Source organism: Aedes albopictus, chromosome 2, assembly GCF_035046485.1.
Source record: "Aedes albopictus strain Foshan chromosome 2, AalbF5, whole genome shotgun sequence".
NCBI lineage: Eukaryota > Metazoa > Arthropoda > Insecta > Diptera > Culicidae > Aedes > Aedes albopictus.
The window spans coordinates 5,213,513-5,235,808 of record NC_085137.1 but is presented as its reverse complement, the minus strand read 5'-3'; the positions used below and the strand labels follow the sequence as shown (position 1 = coordinate 5,235,808).

Below are 22,296 nucleotides of genomic sequence, written 5' to 3'. Positions count from 1 at the left end.
GACCACTCGGGAAACTGGCTAAGCGCCAGCATGCTACCGTGATGGACTCTCCAAAGCGAGTCATCGATGTTCGTTGCTGCAGGCTACGCAGCTAACCTTGTGGGTGCGATGTGCACTAGCCCCTCTCTGAAGCAATACCTTCTTGGTGGCTCCGGAGAGACGTAGGGTTTGGCGACCATAGGAATGGTTTAGTGGGTACGAGGAGAGAGTAGTCCTGGATTTTACTTTTGTTGTAGAAGACAGCCTGTCAGACCTACACTACCCTAACCTTCTGTTAGGGTGTCTGTTGAGCAGATTATCCCCCTATGGTGTAGAAGGAAAAAAAAAAAAAAAAAAAAAAAACATATAGCATTAACGTGTTCGAGGTTGCCAAGTGAAATTCCTTTCTCTAAACTCTCTAAACCAAACTCCGCTTGGCCACGTTGAGGAGAGCATAGCACGATTGCGAAGCTTGACATCAATCCCAACCTTGAACGAGATGTATGGAAGTTGTGTTGCGTCGACCCAGGTAGAAACCAGCTTCTGCACAGTAATCGATTCCGTAGTTTCAAGACACTCGCTAACCATAGCGCGAATTTCATCCTCGGTTACATCATTCTTTACACGTGATCGGGCGGTAATTTGCGTTATTGATTAGCCATGGAATTGCTCTCGTACCGTTCCCGACACAGCATCCATGCATTGAATTAGATAATGTTGACGGTGCAGGAGATGAATGCGCAAGTGGTTGCTCGTTGTTGGTAGTCGTGTTCAATACACTTTGACGAAAAGCAGTGAGATCAGCCAGCGTATTTTGAATAGAAGCAATCTCTGTTTTTATTTCGGCAATGGCATCGATTGATTCATTAGCAGCGAATTGTTGTGCACCATCGGATTCTTCGGGCGTACGATTTGTTTCGGATGAGATCGATTTGTACTTATTCTGCATGTAATCAGAATACCGAGTTTCACGCAACACTTTACTGCAGCTGATGCATATCCAAAAAATGAAGGGATTTTTTATGCAACTAATTTTTTCATCAGTTGATAATTTCACACACTTAGCGTGGAACGACCCTTTACAGTAACCTTCACAGGCAATCACAGCTTCACCAGACACTATTGCCAAACTGCAGCTATTGCATACCTTCTTGTTGTGTACGTTCGTAGATATTTGTAGCAAGTGGAGTGATATCGGATAACGATGAGCTATGATCTTCAGTTTCTTAATATGCACCGAGATACTAGCAGGAACAGCATAAGCACAGTAATCAGACAACGTTGTAGCACAGACAAACAGACGTAACACTCTGATAATTCTCATCGTACACGGATTTAACGGTCTTTTTCAAAATTTGATAGTTGGCCAACTGCCCAACCTTGGCGCTCGCATAGTATTTGTTCGAGTTTGACGTTTGCTCACTACCGCCACCTAGTTGGTGGTCGGCCAAACTTAGTCCTTTTAGCATTGGGCGAATATGTTTCCGTGACTATGATTTGAATCGAAAAATGTTCGAAGTGTTACGTCTGTTTGTCTGTGGTTGTAGCATGAACAGAGCTGGGCAGAACAAAATTAACGTGAAGTTTACAACATAAAAACCGACGTTTATGTGGCACCACTTAGCAAAACACTCTTCGCCGTATAAGACACACACACACATTTGTTCATCGTGTTCATCGTGATTCTTCAGATTATCTGCCGTTTACATCAAAGTGTGATCTGGCACCAATTTCAAACCATAACGTGTTGCCTGCACTGGATAAAAATGACCTTATTGCTTTGAATTTGACCAGATAGTCATCCCGAATTCCTCACAATTGCTCTCGTTTTCACGGTGTTCACAGTTCCCCTAACCCCTAGTTCTAAAGTTAGTCATTGGGAATTTTCAATTCAATGAACATTGGAAGACTACACAAATTCAAAGAAATCTCTATTGATATTAGAAGGAAGATAATTGAATTATCTTTGATAATGGTTCGTGACCCAGTGACATATTCAGCAATAACCAAAAGTCTTATCAAATATGACGTCCATCATTTTTCTGGGATTACAGCTTCTAGCTGTAATTAAATCGCATAACGGACTTCAAAGCACTGCTGGTTTGGGGATTTGTCAGTATAATGTACTGTATAGTAGCAGCTGTTGTGTTAGTGGGAACTCCTATTCGATTTGTTCGAGTTTTCACATCTTCCGGGAAATCTCCCGGAGTTGGAATATAGTGGAGTAAAAACAACCCCAGTGACAAGTGATGGATTTCTGAAAACCGAGTTTGGTAGCTGTATGGTGCTTGTTTTGCAGTCGTGTATTAGCTTATGATTAATATTTAACCCTTTTATTCAGCGTTGACTGCTTTTATTCGATAGTTACACAACAGAAAGCAAATGACTGAAACTTATAGCGCTGAAAATGTTAGTTGGGCATGGTTGATTGACCACAGTTTGTCTTTGTACGTATTTTTCACAACTGTAGATTCTATACTCTGTACTGTGATAAGCCGAATGCGCATGAATCAGTTTGCTTTCTAAGGCCAGTAAGATCTGTGGAGGAGAATAGCCACAACTTCGGCTATCGCGATGAAGAAGGCCTCATTCGGAAAAATGGGCGAATATCGTCATTCAGTAGGTATGGCCTGAATGTTTTGACCATCGTTCCTAAAAAACACCAAGTTCCGGACATTCTAGTGAACTGGTATCACAATCTTGCCAACGAAGAAATTGTGGTCAATGAAATGTGGCAACAGAACCCTTCAACAGTAATTCTGAAGGCTACAAAATGTTGCAGTTGGGGCTCGGTATTACCGCTACTGGGGCCGGAAGCAGACTCACACCCAGATGAGAGCCTTCATTTTTGTAGTACTGGATGGGCCTTTGATGGTTCTCGTTGAACGGGTGGGGTGAGTTCCAAGCGTTCGGTAGTCTTGTTTATTTACCTGACGACCATTGCAGTACATTTGGGGGTTGAGGCTACGTTATCCACGAAATGCTGCAAAAAAGCTACCCGCAGGATTGGTGCACGGCGTGTAGCTCCTCAAGAGGTTTATTCGGAATACGAATTTCAAAGGTGTTCGCGATGACCTGTCAACGAGCCGTTGGCCGCCACGATAATCAGTTTTAAAAACGCCGTCAACCTATCCACAATATCCATAAAAAGCTTCATCGTTCCTCCCCACATTGCATACCCAGCGTTGGACCAGCTCTTTTCATTCAGAGAGATGGTCTTTGCTGTCGCCCGCTTCCTTCCGATCAGGCTAAGACCGGGGAGGCCTTTGCTGTACATAGTAGCCGTCTCCATTCCACTCGGTCCATGGCTGTTTGTCTCCAGTTTCACACTCTGCGTAGGGTCCGCAGATAGTTCTCCACTTGGTCGATCCACCTAGCTCGCTTCACACCACGCCTTCTTGTACCGGTCGGATGACTCTCGAGAACCATTTTAGTCGGGTTGCTATCCGACATCCTGATGACGTAACCCGCTCACCGTAGCCTCCCGATTTTCGCGGTATGGACGATGGTTGGTTCTCTCAGCAGCTGATGCAGCTCGTGGTTCATTCGCCTTCTCCAAGTTCCGTCTTCCATCGTAGATGGCACGCAGCACCTTCCGTTCGAAAACTCCAAGGGTGCGTTGGTCCTCTGCACGTAGGGACCATGTTTCGTGCCCATAGAGGACGACCAGTCTAATCAGCGTTTTGTAGTCTACAAAACATGTCCAAACACTGCACTGCACGAGGAGTCGATGCTCAAACACACCACCGTGGGTGCCAAGCCACTACCTAGCTCTTCGTGTTTCAGAACGAACACGCACCGTGTCTGGCTCAACACCGGTGTCGGTGGCGGTGCTCAGGCACTGGGCACGGTGTTTGGCGCTTCGGGTAACACGGAGCCCGAGTGTTTCCGATTATGCAAAACACTCGTGCGAGTTCAAGCGCTCGGTGCCGTTCATTCTCCAGCACCAGTTGCAAATGCTGATGGTCGACGACGAGAGTGAAGTACTTGGCGGCTCCTTTCGTGTCTTTCTCGACCCTTCTGACTCAGTGGCTCTGATGCAGCCAAGCTACCGCACTGTGGCCGAGCTCACTGTTTTGGTGTTTCATACAATCGGAAACACTCGGCCTCCGTGCCCAACCAAAACTGAAACACGGAGCCGAAACTGAGGCTCGAGTTTGTAGCATTCGGTAAAATAGCGCAACCCGCAGGTTGGGTGCTCAGAGTTGATCAAGAGAGATGAGAGAGATTTACTTCAGGGGTCTGCGCTTGTAAATGATTAGGAAGTAATAAATCAGTTATGTTCTATGACAACTATGAACACAACCGGTCGCATTTACTTGAACATAGAAATGTCTTCATTTACTTCTTTTTTACGGTTAAAACAGTGTCGGCGAGGAGAAATATTCGTCAACTTATTCCGTTTTTGTCACGTCCACCGGTGAATTTAGTGAGCTTTTGGCGTGATTTTTTGCGGTGTAAGTTGATTTTGGGCGATTAGTGCAAGGTTGCCGTTTGTGAACATAGCGTGCATTTCAGTACATCATAACGATTGTGCTTCGGTGGTTTTTTTTCTCGGTTTTTCTTGTCGCAACACCATTTTTGCTCCCGTGTTAGGCGCTTTCTGCTGATACAATTTGCGCTAACAGCCTTTTATTGGGAAAAATAGAAGCGTACTTTTATTTTGTACGATTATCTCATAAAACAATTGAGATAAAGGACTTTTTGTTGTCCACCATTGAAAGTTGCTGAAGTCGATTATAAATAACACCATTTTCATTTTGTCAACAGCGCGGATTTTGATTTATCCCTGTCGGTGTCTACTGTGGTAGAGTGGCGGTAAAATCCATCCACACCCCTTTACCGAATGACAGTGTGGAGACGTCAAGCCTGACAACTCGCATCGGAACAGGTGGAAACAACCAAAGTGAAAAAAGTGCACTCTTTGATGCAGCTGCAGTTGTGAATTAAACGAGCTGCCATACCGGCCGGATTGCACAAGTGCATTTTTGTGTTGCTGCCTTTGGGTGTGAATTCTTCACAGATCTTTTGTCATTGTGGTGACGTACTGCCGGCGGTTTGGAGTTTTTTGCATCTGACTGTTTCGTGGAGGATCGCTGTTGCTGCTGGTTGGAGACAATTGTTGCTGCTGGAGATTTGCTGTTGCTGTTGTTGGGAGTTGCCTTTTTTTTCATCGGTTCTGCTACTGCTGCGGTAGCGGCTGTGTGCTTTCACTGATACCTTTGGCGTTCAGGTCAGGTGAACGAAGCAGCGATCAGATTTCTTTGGGTGGACGGATCATTTCGGCGCATAAACGCCAGCTCAAGATCCCGACGGACTCTCGCCGGCAATCAGCTAGACGTTTTGTTTTCAGTGGAGAGAGTCCCAGCACAGCAGTCCAACCCTGCAGCAGCAAAAATGCAAATTCGAACAACAACAAGCGTAAGAGGGATGACGACGGTGAGTCTGAGGATTCGGACTCGGATTTTTACGGTTTTGCGGCCGATTCTTTCCTTTTTGGGGAGGAGAATGTCTCTGCAAGAGATTTTTGGGCCAATCAAGATGCCGTGATGTCTGATCCGAGGTCCGACCGAGATGAAGTCACCGGAAGCGCGCCTGCTTTAGAAATGGAAACACATGTTGGTTTGAGCGACCTACCAGTGAAAAGACGAAGCAAACGTAGTACAAAGAAGCGAAGAAAAGATGACTATATGTATTATTGAATTACTTTTGAGATCCTTTATTTTTTGAGTTTAAAACTAATTAAATGAATTTGTGAACTTTCAAAATTTGAATGGCGTAAATCTCGATGTTAAGAAACATAGTAGGAAGAGCTGAAAATTGATTAAAGTATTTTCTCAAGGGGAAAGAAGTTGTAGCATTCGGTAAAATAGCGCAACCCGCAGGTTGGGTGCTCAGAGTTGATCAAGAGAGATGAGAGAGATTTACTTCAGGGGTCTGCGCTTGTAAATGATTAGGAAGTAATAAATCAGTTATGTTCTGACTACGAACCAAAGCAGTCTTATTATTGGTGTACCGAGAAACCCTACTTCCCGAGTTAAAACAGAGTTATAACACCGACACGAGTGTTTCGCCAGTCGCACTGCGTGTTCATCAGTAGAAGCTGAACGAAGGTAGTGATATGAACACACACGGTGGTGTGTTTACGGGCGAACAAGCCACCGGTGCGGCACGGTTTGGTGTTTTGCCCATGTCTGTTTGTAGATGGTTAACTTCGTGTTACGGCGAACTTTATTCGATCGTAGAGTTCTGCGGAGTCCAAAGTAAGAACGATTTCCTGCCACAATGCGCCTCTGAATTTCTCTGCTGGTGTCGTTGTCGGCGGTCACCAGTGCCAGTGAGCCCAAGTTCACGAATTCTTCAACCGCCTCGATTTCATCACCGTCGATATGAATTCGGGGTGGCGGGCGCAGTGATTCCTCCCTGGAGCCCTTTGCCATCATGTAATTTGTCTTCGACACATTAATGACTAATCCGATTCGCCTGGCATCATTCTTAAGTCGGATGTACGTTTCCACCATCGTCTCAAATTTACGAGCAATAATATCAGTATATCGCCAATCCGAAGACGGCGGGCTCGATTCCCGTACCGGTTGGGAACATTTTCTCGACTCCCTGGGCAAAGTGTATCATTGTACTTGCCTCACAATATATACATTCATGCAATGGCAGGCAAAGAAAGCCCTTCAATTAATAACTGTGGAAGTGCTCAAAGAACACTAAAGAAGAAGAAGAAGAAGAAGAATATCAATATCATCAGCGAAACCAAGCAGCTGAACGGACTTTGTGAAAGTCGTTCCACTCGTGTTTATCCTCGCTCTCCTAATTACACCTTCTAACGCAATGTTGAACAGCAAGCACGAAGACGAAAGACCATCACCTTGCCGTAACCCTCTGCGAGATTCAAAGGGACTCGAGAGTGTACCTGATACTCGAACTATGCACATCACTCGATCCATCGTCGCCTTGATCAATCGTATCATTTTATCCGGGAATCCGTATTCGTGCATAATCTGCCATAGCTGTTCTCGATTGATTGTATCATACGCCGATTTGAAATCGATGAACAAGTGATGTGTGGGCACGTTGTATTCGCGGCATTGCAATCGGTGATGAACCATGGAAAGATAGTGAAGTTCGCCTAGTTGACGTGCAAACTACAAATGAAGTTCAGAAACGTCCAGCAGTCTTGTGCACTATCACCATCATAACACATAAAAGCCGCAACATCAACATTGCCCTTCTCCCTCCATCAACGCTACAGCCGACCGTCTCTATGTTGCTAACGTACACATTCGAGACGAACGCATTGATACGGTGGCTGCCGCCGCCACGCTCTTTCTCTGCACATCTCCTGAGCAGCCGAACGCTTGTTAACCGTCGTTTCGACGCAGAGCTATGTCACTCACTGCTGGGTGACTCTCATCTGAAAGGGCCAGGATGAAGGTCAATTTGTTAAGTAGTATTGCATGGCGTAGCAAACACAAACATAGCACGCCCTAGGAATAGAATGCATGGCGTAGAACAAAAACTCGCTTCGGTGTTTCATCGTGTGGTTCGAAAACAAGAGACGATCGCTGCTGCTGGATGTGGTTGACTCTGCATTGAATGAGGGTTGGCTTGAGTGGCTTTTGCGTGAATCGATTATGTTTTGATGGACTGCGTTTGTCGTATGAAGTGATGGTCAAAGCGAGTGTCGTTCGACATTAACCATCCTGAAACTGCACAACCCTGACGTCCAGTATCAAATTTGGCTGTACGTCGCTGGAGATCCAGGTATAACCATCAACTAACGAGTCTCTTTTTTGCATACGTTACTTTTATGACACAAAACAACAGAAAGTCAGAAAACCACCCGATTACGTTATGTTTTCGATTCCCGCATGTTGGTTCAGTATTATGGAAACCCAAATGCATTGTTAATGGGGGAATCCTGCAAGGTCTAACATGCACGCTCAGAAAACCGTTCTGATAAACGTGAACAAACAATCGCGAATATGAGAACAAGCAAATATACACCGTAAACTGGAACTAGTTCCAGCTGTCATGGGCGTTCTCGATACCGTGACATCTACTTCACGGTGTACATTTCTTATTGTTGTTATCGTTGCTATGCATAGTTCCCGTTTGTTCTCGTTGCCGTGAATGGGAGTTCACGTATATCGGAACGGATTTTTTTGCGTGTGTAAAGGTAGTGATTCGAGTATCACGTTAAGTGGAAGTCAAATGCAGATAAGCCGCGTCGTTTTTTTTTATATCCAACATGTTTTGTAGAAGTACATATTGTTAAAAAAATACTACTAATTTACCAAGAAATTGTATGAGAAAATACTTTAAAATTTCTTCCAAAAATCTTAATTATTGAAATTACCCTAATTTACCATAGATATTTTGTAAAATACTGTAATTGAAGCACCATTACTTTGCCTTAGGCATCATTCTAATACTTATTTCTCCCAGTCGAAGAACTGATCACCCTGACAGAGAACGTCGCTGCCAGTTTGGCCAACGGTTGCAACAATGCCGACGGCATGAACGCGCTGCTCGCCAACCTGCGACTGCACGGACCTCAGCTGGAGAACATCTCCAAGGATACGCTGGACCGTGCCTTTGTCATCTTCCGAAACGCATCACAAGACGAACGACTGAACATCATGACGCGGCTAAACTTGCTGGAACTGATCGAACTGCGCGCCAAATCGTGGCAGGTGTCGGACGGCACCAACACATACTACAAGCACAAGGCAACCAATGTCGAGGTAAGGAATGGATTTCTAGGAAGATTTGCTGTCATCACAAGGCTTTTCGGTTTGCTAATTTGTTCGGACATATGAGATATGCATCAACTGCGAAACTGAGAAACAGTTTCTCACAGCTGACATCATTATTGACGGGTACTAAGGAGCGTTCGGTGAGCTCGTTCAGTTTAGTTATTTTTTGTAGTTTATGTCTTTTCGTGTTTTTTTTTTGAGGAAATACAAGCTGCTTTGAAATCAAATGTCCGCTTAAATTAGCAAACCTTGTTATTCTCCACTAGAATGAGTAATTGACAAATCATCTATTGTTCCAGCCGGATGCCATTGGTGATCCATCACTGTTGAGCACCTCCCCGCCTGGACTGTCCCTCGGGCAGCAGGTTATTCCCTCGTTGAACCCCGGTGAGCTGATCCGGACCTCGGGCAAGTTCCCAAAGCCGACCAAAATCCCCGGCAAGACGTACTCCAAGGACGAAATCGTCATCCGCAATGCCGACTCAGGAAAAGGTAATGAAGTTCATTTTCTGTGTTTCGAGAAAATTGTTCCTTTTTAGGTTCGTAGAATTAAGTTGCAAATTAATGAGACTTTTATTTTCCTATCTTCGTTACGCCTGTGTTGGGTAAGTTATGGGAATTAAGGGACGTAGAGTTCACATGATTGAGGAACTGAGCGAGACAGTGATATCGTTCCAAAGAGGTAAAGATAATCCACCCAATTCGTGGGTGTAAGAGATTAGTAACATTTTCGTGTGAATCACTAACAGCACCCTTTTGCACCCTTGTAATTTATTCACATTGAGAAACGCACTAAACATGAATTTCAATCGCACCAATCATCACGTGTTCGTCTTCAAATGGCAGGAATTTGAAGTAGGTATTTTTCATCACACAAGCCGCGGTTCTATAACATTTCACCAGAAATCCATTTCCCTAAATTTACTGTAACGGAAGCAGATTTATGACCATTTGTCTTCCAAATATTTTTTAACCTGTAAAAATCGGAAAATTTTACGAAATGGGAGCACCCATTAAATACGTCACGCTAAAATTGAGAATTTTCTAACTTACTTGATACTTGATGGGCTACAACTTATAGTGATAAGTTTACACCGAATGAAGCATTTGCCTCCACTGGTCAAGACCACCCAACTAACATTTTCAGCGCTATAAGCTTCAGTCATTTGCTTTCTGTTGTGTAACCATCGAGTAAAAGCAGTCAACGCTGAATAAAAGGAAAGCTAGTCAAATATAAAGCATAAGCTAATACACGACTGCAAATCAAGCACCATACAGCTACCAAACTCGGTTTTCAGAAATCCATTGCTTGTCACTGGGGCTGCCTTTACTCCACTCCATTCCAACTCCGGGAGATTTCCCGGAAGATGTGAAAACTTGAACACATCGAATAGGAGTCGCCACTAACAAAACAGCTGCTACTATACAGTACAATTCGTGATACTGACAAATCCCCAAACCAGCAGCGCTTTAAAGGCCGTTATGCGATTTCATTACGGCTAGAATCTGTAATAAATAAACTGTTGGTTTACCAACACGGCTCTCGGATATAAACATTATTGTCAAAACAAACTTTAAGCGGGATATATAGCTACTACACAAATTCTTTACAGCTATCCATCTCTGTGCTGTGAAATTATTTGGGTTGCTTTTATTGCACTTTAATTCAATGCCGGAAGATTCTCCGGAAGATGTGCAAATCGAGTAAGAGTCCCAGCCACTACAACAGCTGCTTTTATACAGTACGTTTTGTAATGTTGCCAAAACACAAAACAGCAGCGCTTCGTAGCCGTTTAAAGAACACTCTTTCAGCTAGAAGCTGTGAAGAAGAATCTGTTGGCGCAATCACACAGCTTGTTCAATGTAAACATTATTGCATCTGACGTTTCACAAGCTTTTGCAGCAAGATGAAGTTGGGTAAGGTTTCTTGTGGCACAATTATGAAGCCTTGTCTGAAGTAAAACAAAACGGGCTATTTTCTATGTTATTTATATATAGCAGTGTGGCAGCGAGGACATCATCGGGACCAGTGGATACGGAGATCGGGAGTTCGATTCCAAATAGCGACAAGTACTTTAATTATTCAATTTTAAAAGTGATAATTCCAGTTCCACAAGTATTGCGTCACGATATCCATAACCTAATTATATTTAAACGTTTAATTTGGGGATGCCGTATGACTATTATTTAACAACTGCGAAAAGGCTGAAAAAGCGCCTTCTCAAGATGTTATTCAGTTAGTGGTTACATAGGAGCCGAGAAAAGAGCTATGACTTGGTGGCATAGAAGCTTCTCGCACAGCATATACATGCTGATTAAGTTCGCCAGATTCATTGGTATAGGGCTTGCATAGAAGCTTCCATCTATATGTACAACACAGTAACTCAGCATCAAGCCGTATTGAGGACGCTTTGTTGACGTTTACATTCACAATAAATGTTAGTTGGGCAAGGTCCAGGGACAATCGCTTCCAGTCGCCCTAAACGTTTAGAGTCCTTAGGTGCTCCTGAACTGCAAAAAGCCTACGAGTACGCGGCCTATCACGAAATCGATAACCCCTTCTTGGTTCTCTATTTAATATGGTTAAATACTTGTCGTTTCTCCGGCATACGAACTACGTATTCTGCCCTCCGCAGTCGGCCATGTTTAATTCGGTTCACTATATCCATCTCTGTAATACATACTTGGTACAATTCATAGTTCATGCGACGCCGCTAGATTCCGTCCTCCAGTTTACTGCCGAGTATTGTTCGCATCACTTGTCCGAAGACTCCTAAGGTTTTCCGATCAGATTATCTCAACGGCTGTATGAAGCGACCGGAAGAAGTCTTGTACAATGCGAAATGTCTTCGTTTGAAGCCTACAGGACTTCAGACCTAAAAAGACGTGATTCGCAGCCGCAATTCGTCTTTTCACCTACCGGGTAACATCATTACCGCACGTCACTAGAGTACTAAGATAAACAAATTCGTCCACAACGTCAAACTTTTCACCACCTAGCACCACTTCGTCATCATTGCCACGGACGTTGATAATCAGCAATCATGTACTTGGCCTTTGTGATGTTATCAGGTACCATAAGGCCGGCTTCAGAGGCACGTTGTCCTCCATTTAGGACATTTGTGCCGAACAACAGTTGTGTAAATCTATTTGATATACTTAGGTTTAATACCTCAAGTTATACCAAAGGTTTGCCGGCATTTCCCGAAGGCCATAGCTTTCTTGAATCTGAACTCAATGTGATGTTTCCAGAAAAGCCTCACGGGTAGGCGCTTTGCTTTGCATCAAGTCGAAAAGGATGGATGCATATACCAACTAACAATGTTAGGTAGTCGTCGGTAAAACCATAAGTAAGAAATCCGCTATTATTGAGTTGCCTCAATAGCGTATCTGCTACACTCAATTTCCTAGTTGCTGCTAGACGCAATGTCGAGAAGAGATATCGGTTTTTGAGCATTTGCTGAATCCAATCGGATATCATTGGAGATATACCATGACTCCGTGCGGCTTCCAATATGGCATCGAAAGGCACATTGTCAAAGGCACCCTCGATATCTAAGAAAATACCCAATGTCCGTGTAGCTGCCGGCTTAGAATAGCACTACGGACCACCTGTTCCGGGGGTAAAAGTCCACCAAACAGGTAACCCCAATCCAAGGTGTCAGGCGACCCGTGCTGAGGGATGAATGGTTGAGGGGGTTTAAAACATGCTCGATCTTTAACGGAGCCCGTAGCGTGGGTGGATCGCCTTTTTGGGTTGCGTTGCGGTGTTAGATCTACCAAACCGAAATCTAGTGTCGTCCTATTTTTCAATTTTGGAATATGCGTTCTGATAATTATAGGCATTATAGTATTTAGTCCTTGCTACTGGTGTTGTGATGACTTCCAGTCTTTGAATAAAACTAAGTTTACCAACTTTACTTTGCATATAGTTAAAAACCTCACCATCTGAGGCTAAACTCAATGCAAAGGAAATAAAATTGGGTTAGGGATCCATGTATGTACTAACTCTTCGAAGACTGGAAAGTGCTAGTACGCAAGGAACATACTAGAATCCTTATTGCTGAACACATGTTCCATTATTGGAATGATATTGCTGCTAATGTTAAAACCCGGGTCCTAAACCTGGGGAGAATTTAGCAGTTAAACAAGGGTGATGCTAGGTTTCCGATGCATGGCCAATATCAGTACTCTTGTTTTGTTTTCTAAGAAAACAAAACAAAAACTGTATCAAAATCGATACTTTATTGCCCCTCAATGGCAATTGAGTAATGCGACATGCACTACACTAAGGATACGGGTAATGTCACAATAGATCTAAAAACTGGTCGCAGTGACAAACCCGAACAGGAATAAAAAAAAAAAAAGAAAATACCCAAACAAGATTGCTTTTGAGCGAATGCTTCCTCGATATCGTAAACAACCTTGTGTAAGAGAGTCACAGTGGACTTACCAGATTGGTAAGCATGTTGGTTCACATGAAGATGCACGTTGGCCAGATGAACATCACGGATGTGATGATCCACAATGCGTTCTAAGCATTTCAGAAGAAAAGAGGTCAAACTGATAGGTCTAACACTCTTTGCTTCTTTATAACACGCACGACCTACTTTCGGAATAAATTTCACAGTAGTATCCCGCCAAGATTTCAAAACATGTTTGAAATAATGAAATCATTTCTGAAGCAAAATAGGACAAATCCCATCTGCCCCAGGAGATTTGGAAAGAGCAAAGCTCTTAAGTGCCCTCACATTCGATTCTATAGTTACAATACTCCGCGCCGAAGCCAGAGAATCATAACTACAAGAAAAGACATCAGGTTCATCCGAAGATGTAATATCCACACATCCGGGGAAGTGTTTACTGAATAAACATTCCAGAACTTCCTTATCAGGGGAAGTGAATTCGTCATTTGGCAAACGTAGTTCGTGAACTCGGAAATCCTTAGATTTGGCAAGTGTTTTGTTTAACCGACTAACTTCACTCAAACTGGAATCATTCGTACAAAGGTTTTTTTCAGCCGGATCGTTCAGCAGACCGGAGAGCTTTCCTATAGACCTTGCGAGCCGCCCTAAAAGCCTCCGAACCACCCGAACGTCGTCTGTTCCAACTCTTTCTACATTATTTCCTGAGTTTTTCCAGATCAGAGTTCTACCAATGGGGTGAATCTCTTGTGATCTTCACAGACCGTAGAAAGCATGCTTCTTCAATAATTTCCATGATGAAGGTCGTTGTAGTATCAACGGCATCATCTAAATCACTTCGAGTGTCAATGGATGATGAGTATCCATGATCTTGTCCGCAACCGAATTTTGTTTGTTGACCGGGGATTCCTGAAACGCGAAGCAACACTCAAATGTTCAAAAGTAACATTCAAATGTTCCAAAAAGATGTAGCGATGGTCTGATAAAGATTCTTCATATGGCAAATGCCAATTGGTCAGCTCGTGACTAATTCTGCTAGAGCAAAGCGTTATGTCTAACACGTAACACTTCCTCTCTAGCAGATACCATGAAGGTTGGGCGGTTGCCTATGTTGAGTAGTGCAAGATCTGTTCATCCAATAAAGTAATCCAACAAACTGGAGCCTCTCAAGTTAATATCTGAGCTGCCCCAGATGATAAGGTGAGTATTAACATCACTGCCTTTGAAGTGCAGTATGCGATGGCTTGTTTGAAAGCATCCGTAGGGGATGATTCATCATGCGGTAAATAAACTGAACAATAGACGTACTTTCTATTGAAGTTTCCAACAGATACATCAATTGTGATAGCACATACATCTCTGGTGGTTATTTCAGAGATGAATGTAGCAACGATTGTGTTGTTGACAAGCACACAGGCTCGAGGCATGACACGCGAGTTTGCCTTTCCATTTTTACTGAAAGTAGCAAACACTGAGCTCACAAGGTTTCCTAGATAGAAATTCCCCTTACGAAAGTAAAGTTCTTGGACCAAGGCCACTTGGGCTGTACCATTTTGCATAAGTCTGCAAAGATTGATCATTGCTGTTCTTGTATGCTGAAGATTGATCCGAGCAATCCTAACCGTAGCCACTACCCAAACTAAGCAAGATTAAACTCTTCGCAATCACAGCACAACAAAGAATAGTAGCAATAAAACCAGATCGGTATCGTTTGAAAAACGCCAATGGCGAGGATACACAGAATACACTGTGTAAATCGCATAATGGGAAACCATATAAATGAAAATTTGAACTAATAAACAACATCTTCATAACCCCGTCCTTAATAATCTCGAGTGAGACAAAAGAAGGGCAGCTGATTGTCTCGGAGAAACACAAAATCCACTGCACCGTTGCTCCAATCAGCGCAGTAAGGGCAAAATACTGTGGAGGGCAATCATGTACTTGGTCTTTGTGATGTTGCCCAATCCTAGCAGTTTCCCTCTTTCCTTCCCACGACTTTGAACGACTATTTTAGAGCGTTTCAACAAAAATAATGCTAATTAGCCAAATTTTTTAAAATCAACAAAAAAAATAGTTGTAAATCAATAGTATTTTCATTGTTTATCAATAGTTCCACTATTGAAACAAGCAGGTGTCAGTTGAGTTTACCTAAGGAGATTACAATCAATATTTAAAAACTATTGCATCATATTCATCTCAGCCTGTTGCACAGAATTACGGACCAGATTCTCTTATCTGAATTAAGAAGTGCTAGCGCACTGCAGTTTTTGTATAGAGGGCCATCTTACCAACTAGCAGACAGTTCTTGCTCTTTCCATATATTAAATATAGCATGGTGTAAGAGTTGATATAGCTGCTCACTACAGTGCTTGAGTAGCTCGGCCGGAAATTTCGTCCTTCTCAGCATCCTTGTTGTTCTTCAGCCCTACAATGGCTGCCTTGACCTCGTCTAGCGTTGGAGGTCCCACAGCCTGTCCGTCGTCGTCGATTCGCATTCTGTATGTCGCTCTTCTATTTCCACCGCTCTACGATTCCTCGAAGTGCTCTCTCCCCTTGGCAGCCATCATTGTTTTGTCTGTCAGGAAGTTTTCATCACGGTCATTGCACATGATGGGAGAGGGCGCAATTTTTCTCCTCACGCCATTGACAGTTTCGTAAAACCTCCGCATATCATTCTGCTCCATACTTTCTTACGACTGAACAATCTATTTTCCTCATGGTCTTTTTTCCTTTTTACGGGTTTCGTTACCAATATGATCTGAGGCCGTTCAAAATAATAATTCAATCGTCCCGCATTGAAACCCACTTCTATATTTACATGAGATTTTTAATCATTACCAGACTTAGCTTTCAGAATTACACGTTCCAAACTACGTGGTGTGTCCCATTGATTGAATTAGCTACATGTGTTTTTGTAAAAATAAAGCTACTAGCAGACTACAGATGGCCTCACTTCACATGTGCACGCTTCATCACACGCTCGATAAGACCAGTCGTGTCAAACCATCACCGCTCACTTCATTGAAATCATTTTAAAAAGGATTGGCTTTGTTCATATTTTTGTGTGCCTTGTGCTAACGTTGGCTGCAAAGCAAAACGGTGTTTGTCAAACGTAGTCGATTGGTAATGCTCTTGTTTGTTTCGACGATTTGCAGTGAACCCGGGTGCCAAGGAACGTTTGGTTCAAATCACCGGTCCCAACGAGGAAAAAATCAAGTAGGTTCTTAAGCTGATAGAGTTATTGATAAGTACTTGAAGAAAGGATAGAACCATTGTTTAATATGGAAGAAGTCGATAAAAAATAGCAATATAAAAACAGAAATTAAGAAACAGAAAATTTTCAAAACGCATAGTGATTTGTAAACTAAAAACAAATTCACTGTAAAAGAAATAAGAATATAGTAGTCCAAGAAATGTGTAGGCTGATCAAGATATTAGAGCTACGTATATTTCACAGCTATTTTGTTGTCTTAGTCTTAGTTCGATTCCCTAAATTAGGTTTATAATAGTTTCTTATTTGCCTTTAGTTTTAGAGTTTTTGTTTGGCTTCAATTGCTTATTTTCTAATCATTTCAATGATTTCTGTTCAATTCAACATTGGTACTTATCTTTTATTTTAATGCTTTTAATACGTTTCTTATCTATCAATTTTATCTAAACAATTCCATTCCCCTCTAGCTACGCGAAGCAACTTATCGAAGACACTATCCGCCGGAATGCCTCTCCGGTGCGCTTGGAAACTTCTCAGGACGGCTCGTGCAGTTCGCTGGCCTCGTCCGCTTCCGATGAGATCATCCACCCCCGGCGGTCCCTTTCGGATGCAGCCGTGTTGTCCACCGCCGCCCAACGTGCCTCAATGATGGGCAATGGAGGAGGTGTCACCGCATATGTGCCAAATCAGCAACAATCGTCGGCAGCGGGACTGAGCTTAAATCTGAGCAGTGCCGCGCTGTACCAACAGCAGCAACAGCAGCACCAGCAAGCCCAGCCGCAGTACAGTCACCCGAAGCTGACCCGCAATGGCTCGCAAAACAATGGCCAACAGGCGGGAATGTTGCTGCACAGTTTCTCGACGAACGATGCCTCGCTCGGGGAGTTCAAATACACCGTCAACGTGGGAAAGCACAGCATCAAAATCACCGGAGATTGCTTCGACTTAGTGAGGGTAAGTTTTCCGCTACCATGGCCAGGTGTTTCAGAGCTGGTTTCAGAGACCTGCTTTCCTTTAAAAATCTGATGGTGACTGTGTAGAGGCACATTTGGAAGCTGTAATGCAAGCCAAACGATGGTGGCTCTACAGAGGATGACGCACTTTTGTTACAAAAATCCGTGTTTCCATTCGTTAATTTCATAACTGACATTGATGTTTTTTTTATTATCTGTAACATCTTTGTTCAAACAATAAGGATGTAAGTCTGGGTTTAGTGTACATGCTTATATATGAATAATGTCATATTTGTCATATTTTATTTAGGGAATCGCGCCACTTGGGCTGTGGCTTCTATTTTCGTCTGTTTTCCACTATAACTCAGTCAAATTTGAACCAATTGACACAATTTTTGGAATGCAGTGAGATAGGTATCGTATAGTATCTATCCGTGTACAACATTTCAAGTCAATTGGTTCAAAATTGACTGAGTTATAGTGGAAAACAGACAAATATAGAAGCCACCGCCCAAGTAACGCGATACCCTAGCACCTGACACTACAATATAATGAAGTAAAAGTCCTTTGGATAACTGATAACGTTCAGGTTGTTTACTACCTGGAAAAACCTGGAAGCTGAGAATCCTAAGGGAATTTTATTAAGCAGGGAGAAAATTGGAATACTCCAGGAATATCTTGAAAGCTCAGGGAAATTTTGCACCGATAAAAATAAAACATGATTCTAAGAATAAAAAGTTGCGGACTTTACTACTTGTAGATCTACACAGAAGTAAAATCCACATTGTTTTTTTTTATATTGTAGATATGAATAAAAAAGTTTTTGAAATGTATGTATTAGTGTGTTAGGATTTATCTGGAAATTCCGGCAGGATTTGTTTCCGGAATTAGAAATACCTGTTGGAATGCGTCCCAGCAATGACAATGCTCCTTCCTTTTTTTCACGCCATTTTCTTGGTACCTTTCCCGGAGATTCTTCCGGATACCCACCAGAATTTTTCCAAGACATCTGAAAGCTATTGGCCGATATTTTTCATAGAGTTGGAGCCATTTTTTTTCTTACAGAGATTTTTCCAAGGTTTTTCGTGTAGTTGTGTACCGGATTAATTGCAGTGATCCTCCTGAGATTTTTACGAATTCCCTCGGCATTATTCCCAGAGCTCTTTCCGGTATCCCTACCCAGCGTGTCTACTACCTGGAAAACCGGGAATCCTCAGGGAATTTTATTTAACAGGGAAAAATCTGGACTACTCAGGGAATATCTTGAGTACTCAGGGAAATTTTACTCCGATGAAAAAAAAAACATTGGGTCGTATGATAAAAACCTGGTTATAATAATCCATATTGAAATTTCGCTACAAGGCTTTTTCCAGAAATTCCGTCAGGGTTTCTATCTGGAACTTTTTTAGAAATACCTCCTGGAATGTCTCCTAGGATTTCCTATAAAATTCCTCCCGCATTTTTGACGCTATTTTTATTGGTATTTCTTTTTGATTTTTTTCTGGAAAGATATACTTCCGGATTCCTTCCAGGATTCCTGAATTCCAACCGATTTATCCTGGAGTTTTTCACGGGGATGCTATTTCTTCCCGGAGTTCCTTCATTGCTTTGCTCAAAGAAATCTTCGTAGGATTTCTATCAGAATTTATCCCGAATACTCTATAAGAATTTCTGTCGGGATAAGTGGTGGAATTTGTTTCAGCATTCCTAATGGAAATTTTACGCGAATCCTTCCGGTATTCCTCTTGGGACTTCCCCAGAAGATCTTCCCAGAATTTCTTTCAGAGTTGCTAAAGGAGTTATTCCTGGGGTTTCTACTAAAGTTCCTCCAAGGGTTTCTGAAGGAGTTTTCACGAATTTACTGCAAGAGTTCCTCAAGAGATTTCTTTCATTTTTTCCTGTGATATCTTCGAACAATTGCTTTGGGCTTTCTTCAAAATGTTCTTCCTGGTATCCTACAGGAATTTCTTTAAAGTTTTCGCGAGGTTTATTTTTAAGTTTTACCTGAGATTTCTCTCGGAGTATCTCCTGGAACTTCTTTCAGAAGATTCCTTCTGATGTTGGTCATGAGATGTCCCTCAGAGTTTTCTTAGTTTACCCTGGGCTTTCTCCCAAGATTTTTTTTCCAGAGTGCCTCATGGGATTTCCACAGGAATTATTGTTGATATTTCTCATTGCATTCTACTTTTGCATTCTATGGAGCCAGGCTGTTCCTTGTAGTTGTACCGGATTTCTTGCAGTGATCCACCTGAGATTTTTTTTTACATATATTCTCTGCATTATTCCCAAAATTATTCCCGGAATCTTTACCAGAAATTGTCCCGAGATTATGGATACTCCTTTAGGGATTTCTCCCAAAGTTATTGCAGGGATTATTCTACGGGTTTCCCTCAGAATGTCTCCTGAGATAACTTACGAAATACCTTATAGGAAATTCCTGGAGAAATAATCGAAAGAATTCAAATAAATTCTTGCGAGAAACTCCGCAATGTGTTATTAATTGAAGGAATCTCGAACTTCAGGAAAAACCTGAGAAAAATGAGACACCTCGAAAAAAGTTCTAGATAATAGTAATCCCGAGAAGAAATATTAAGGGCATCCGAGGAGGAACTCTGAAATGAGGTCATGGAATCCTGAAAGCAGCTACGGACGAAGTTCCGCGAGGAAATCAAGGGAAATATAGTAAAACTATCGGTAAAAGTCCCGACATAAACTATTGGATAGCTATCCCGAAAAACCACTAAAAAGAACACTGGCTTCAGCCGGCGGCTGTACCGATTAAACGAAACTTAACACGGAGTGGCTACGGATAAGAAGCTATTTTCGTCAAAAATGTCATCGCTCGGAGCGGGAATCGAACCCTCATCCATCCGGGCTCTAACCGCATGGCTATGAGGCTCAACCAATGACATGCTTGAAGAAATTTTGAATTGTTTTGGATGGATCTTCAGGAGGAATCCAGCGAGGTGCATCGGAAAACCTTTGCAAGGATTATCGGGACGTACTCAAACAGATATCTCGTGAGAGTAGGGGAACATACGTATTTTCGGCAGTTTTGTTCTCTTCGTCACGGGAGGTTTTTAGAAACCTGTTGAACTCAGAGTTGGCATCAAATCCCAACCGAGCTGAATATGATCAAGTTTCAGGCAATTTGGCCAACATAAATTCCTCATGACGAAGAGAACAATCCTGCCGATGATACCCTAAGTCACCCTTTATAATTTTTAGAAATTTGGGTTATTTTTGAATTATAAATTTCAAAATTTAATCTGGAAAAACCTGGAAAACTCAGGGAATTTTATTTTTAGTTATGAGTAGACACCCTGATTGTCCCGAGATTCTTGAACCTAGTTTTAGGATTTCTTTAATAGTTACTCCCGGAGTTCGTGCAGGGATTGTTCTATGAGTTTCTCTCGAAATGTCACCTGAGATTCCTTATAAACTTATGTAATTCTTTGGTAAGAAATTCACGGAAAATATATTCCTTCCGATATTTTCCGCAGGTGAAAAATCATTCGAGAATTCTCGTAAGGAACTTCGGATGAAATCCTGTGAAGAACTGGGGCATCTTGGAAAATAGTTCTAGTAGTAGTCCTGGGAAGGAATATTAAGGAACTCTGAAAATCTCTAAGAGAAATCCCGGGAGGAACTACGAGCGAAGAAATCTAAGAGAAATAGTGGACAACCCTCTGGAAGAAACCTGAACTTCTATAAAAAATCTCCTAAAAATTCTGGGATAAACTGTTAGAAAGCTATCCTGAAAAATCACTGAAAGAAATCCCTGAAGAAACTATGGATTAGTTTTGGAAGGTTCTCCGGAGCGAATCTAGCGAACTCTGGAAGTATATTGGGAAACTCTCTAGAAAAATCCCGGGAACAACTCTCAGAAATCCCGAAAGAATAAACAGGGTGGCCACTCAACCGGGAATACCGGGAAAGCCGGGAATCGTAAACAACCGGGAAAATACCGGGAATTTGCTTAGAACATGAACTTCCCTTGGCAATGAAATCATTATTATTGCATCTAGGTAGGGAATCGCGCCACTTGGGCGGTGGCTTCTATATTCGTCTGTTTTCCACTATAACTCAGTCAAATTTGAACCAATTAACACAACTTTTGGAATGTGGTAAGGTAGGTATAGTATCTAACCGTGTACAACATTTCAAGTCAATTGGTTCAAAATAGACTGAGTTATAGTGGAAAACAGACGAATATAGAAGCCACCGCCCAAGTAGCGCGATACCCTATATAAGAATTATTGTGATTTTTTTTAAACCAGGATCTATCAATACTAGATACTAGATACGGGAATCGAAACTTTACCCTTGAGTAATTGCGCTTTTGTATTTTGTACAACACTTCGAAAAATTCTCGCTTTTTTACTCAACATTAGCGTGATGCTGGCGGTGGTGGTCAACTGCGGGACTGATGGGAGGTTAATCAAAAGATTTATTTCTACTATTTTATGAAGATTTTCTGGACTATTTTGTGATCATTGAATTTTATTCTAGATGTGCTCAAGAGAGTTACAGTTATTATTGTTAAAACATACGGTATATGTTTTTTGACTTCTATAAGTTTGCATTTATAGAACGATGATAATTTTTAATCTGAAAAATTTAATAAATATTTGGATTCCTTGATACACGAGGAGCAGTTAGGACACGTAAAATGTCAGGGGTAGGACAGTCAGTGTATTGTTCTGCTTAACCTATTGCAGAATAGATCTTGTCATTGTTTTAAAAATACTATATTTTAACCAAATTTTCTTAACATTTTCAAATCTATATGTTACTGCAAATCTTCCTGATGATTTGATTGTTTTCAAGACTTTCAAAACGATTGTTTTTCACCAAACCTGGACATGTTCTTCAGAAAAAGTATAACATCGATTCATGCAGTTAGCCTAGAATTTCTCTTGGTGATTAACTAAGGCTTTCTTCGCATATTTTCT

At 42.1% G+C, this 22,296-nt stretch overlaps 1 protein-coding gene across 1 annotated transcript in view; it reads left to right on the top strand.

The window, feature by feature from the left end:
• Positions 1 to 22,296, top strand: part of LOC109411691 (eukaryotic translation initiation factor 4E-binding protein Mextli) — a gene marked incomplete at its 3' end in the record, with an annotated part of 44,346 nt that overhangs the window by 10,678 nt on the left and 11,372 nt on the right. Inside the window, 5 exon segments of the mRNA XM_062849043.1 lie at positions 8,440 to 8,738; positions 9,050 to 9,242; positions 9,361 to 9,432; positions 16,333 to 16,393; positions 16,856 to 17,342. Of these exon segments, the coding sequence (XP_062705027.1) occupies positions 8,440 to 8,738; positions 9,050 to 9,242; positions 9,361 to 9,432; positions 16,333 to 16,393; positions 16,856 to 17,342 (1,112 nt within the window).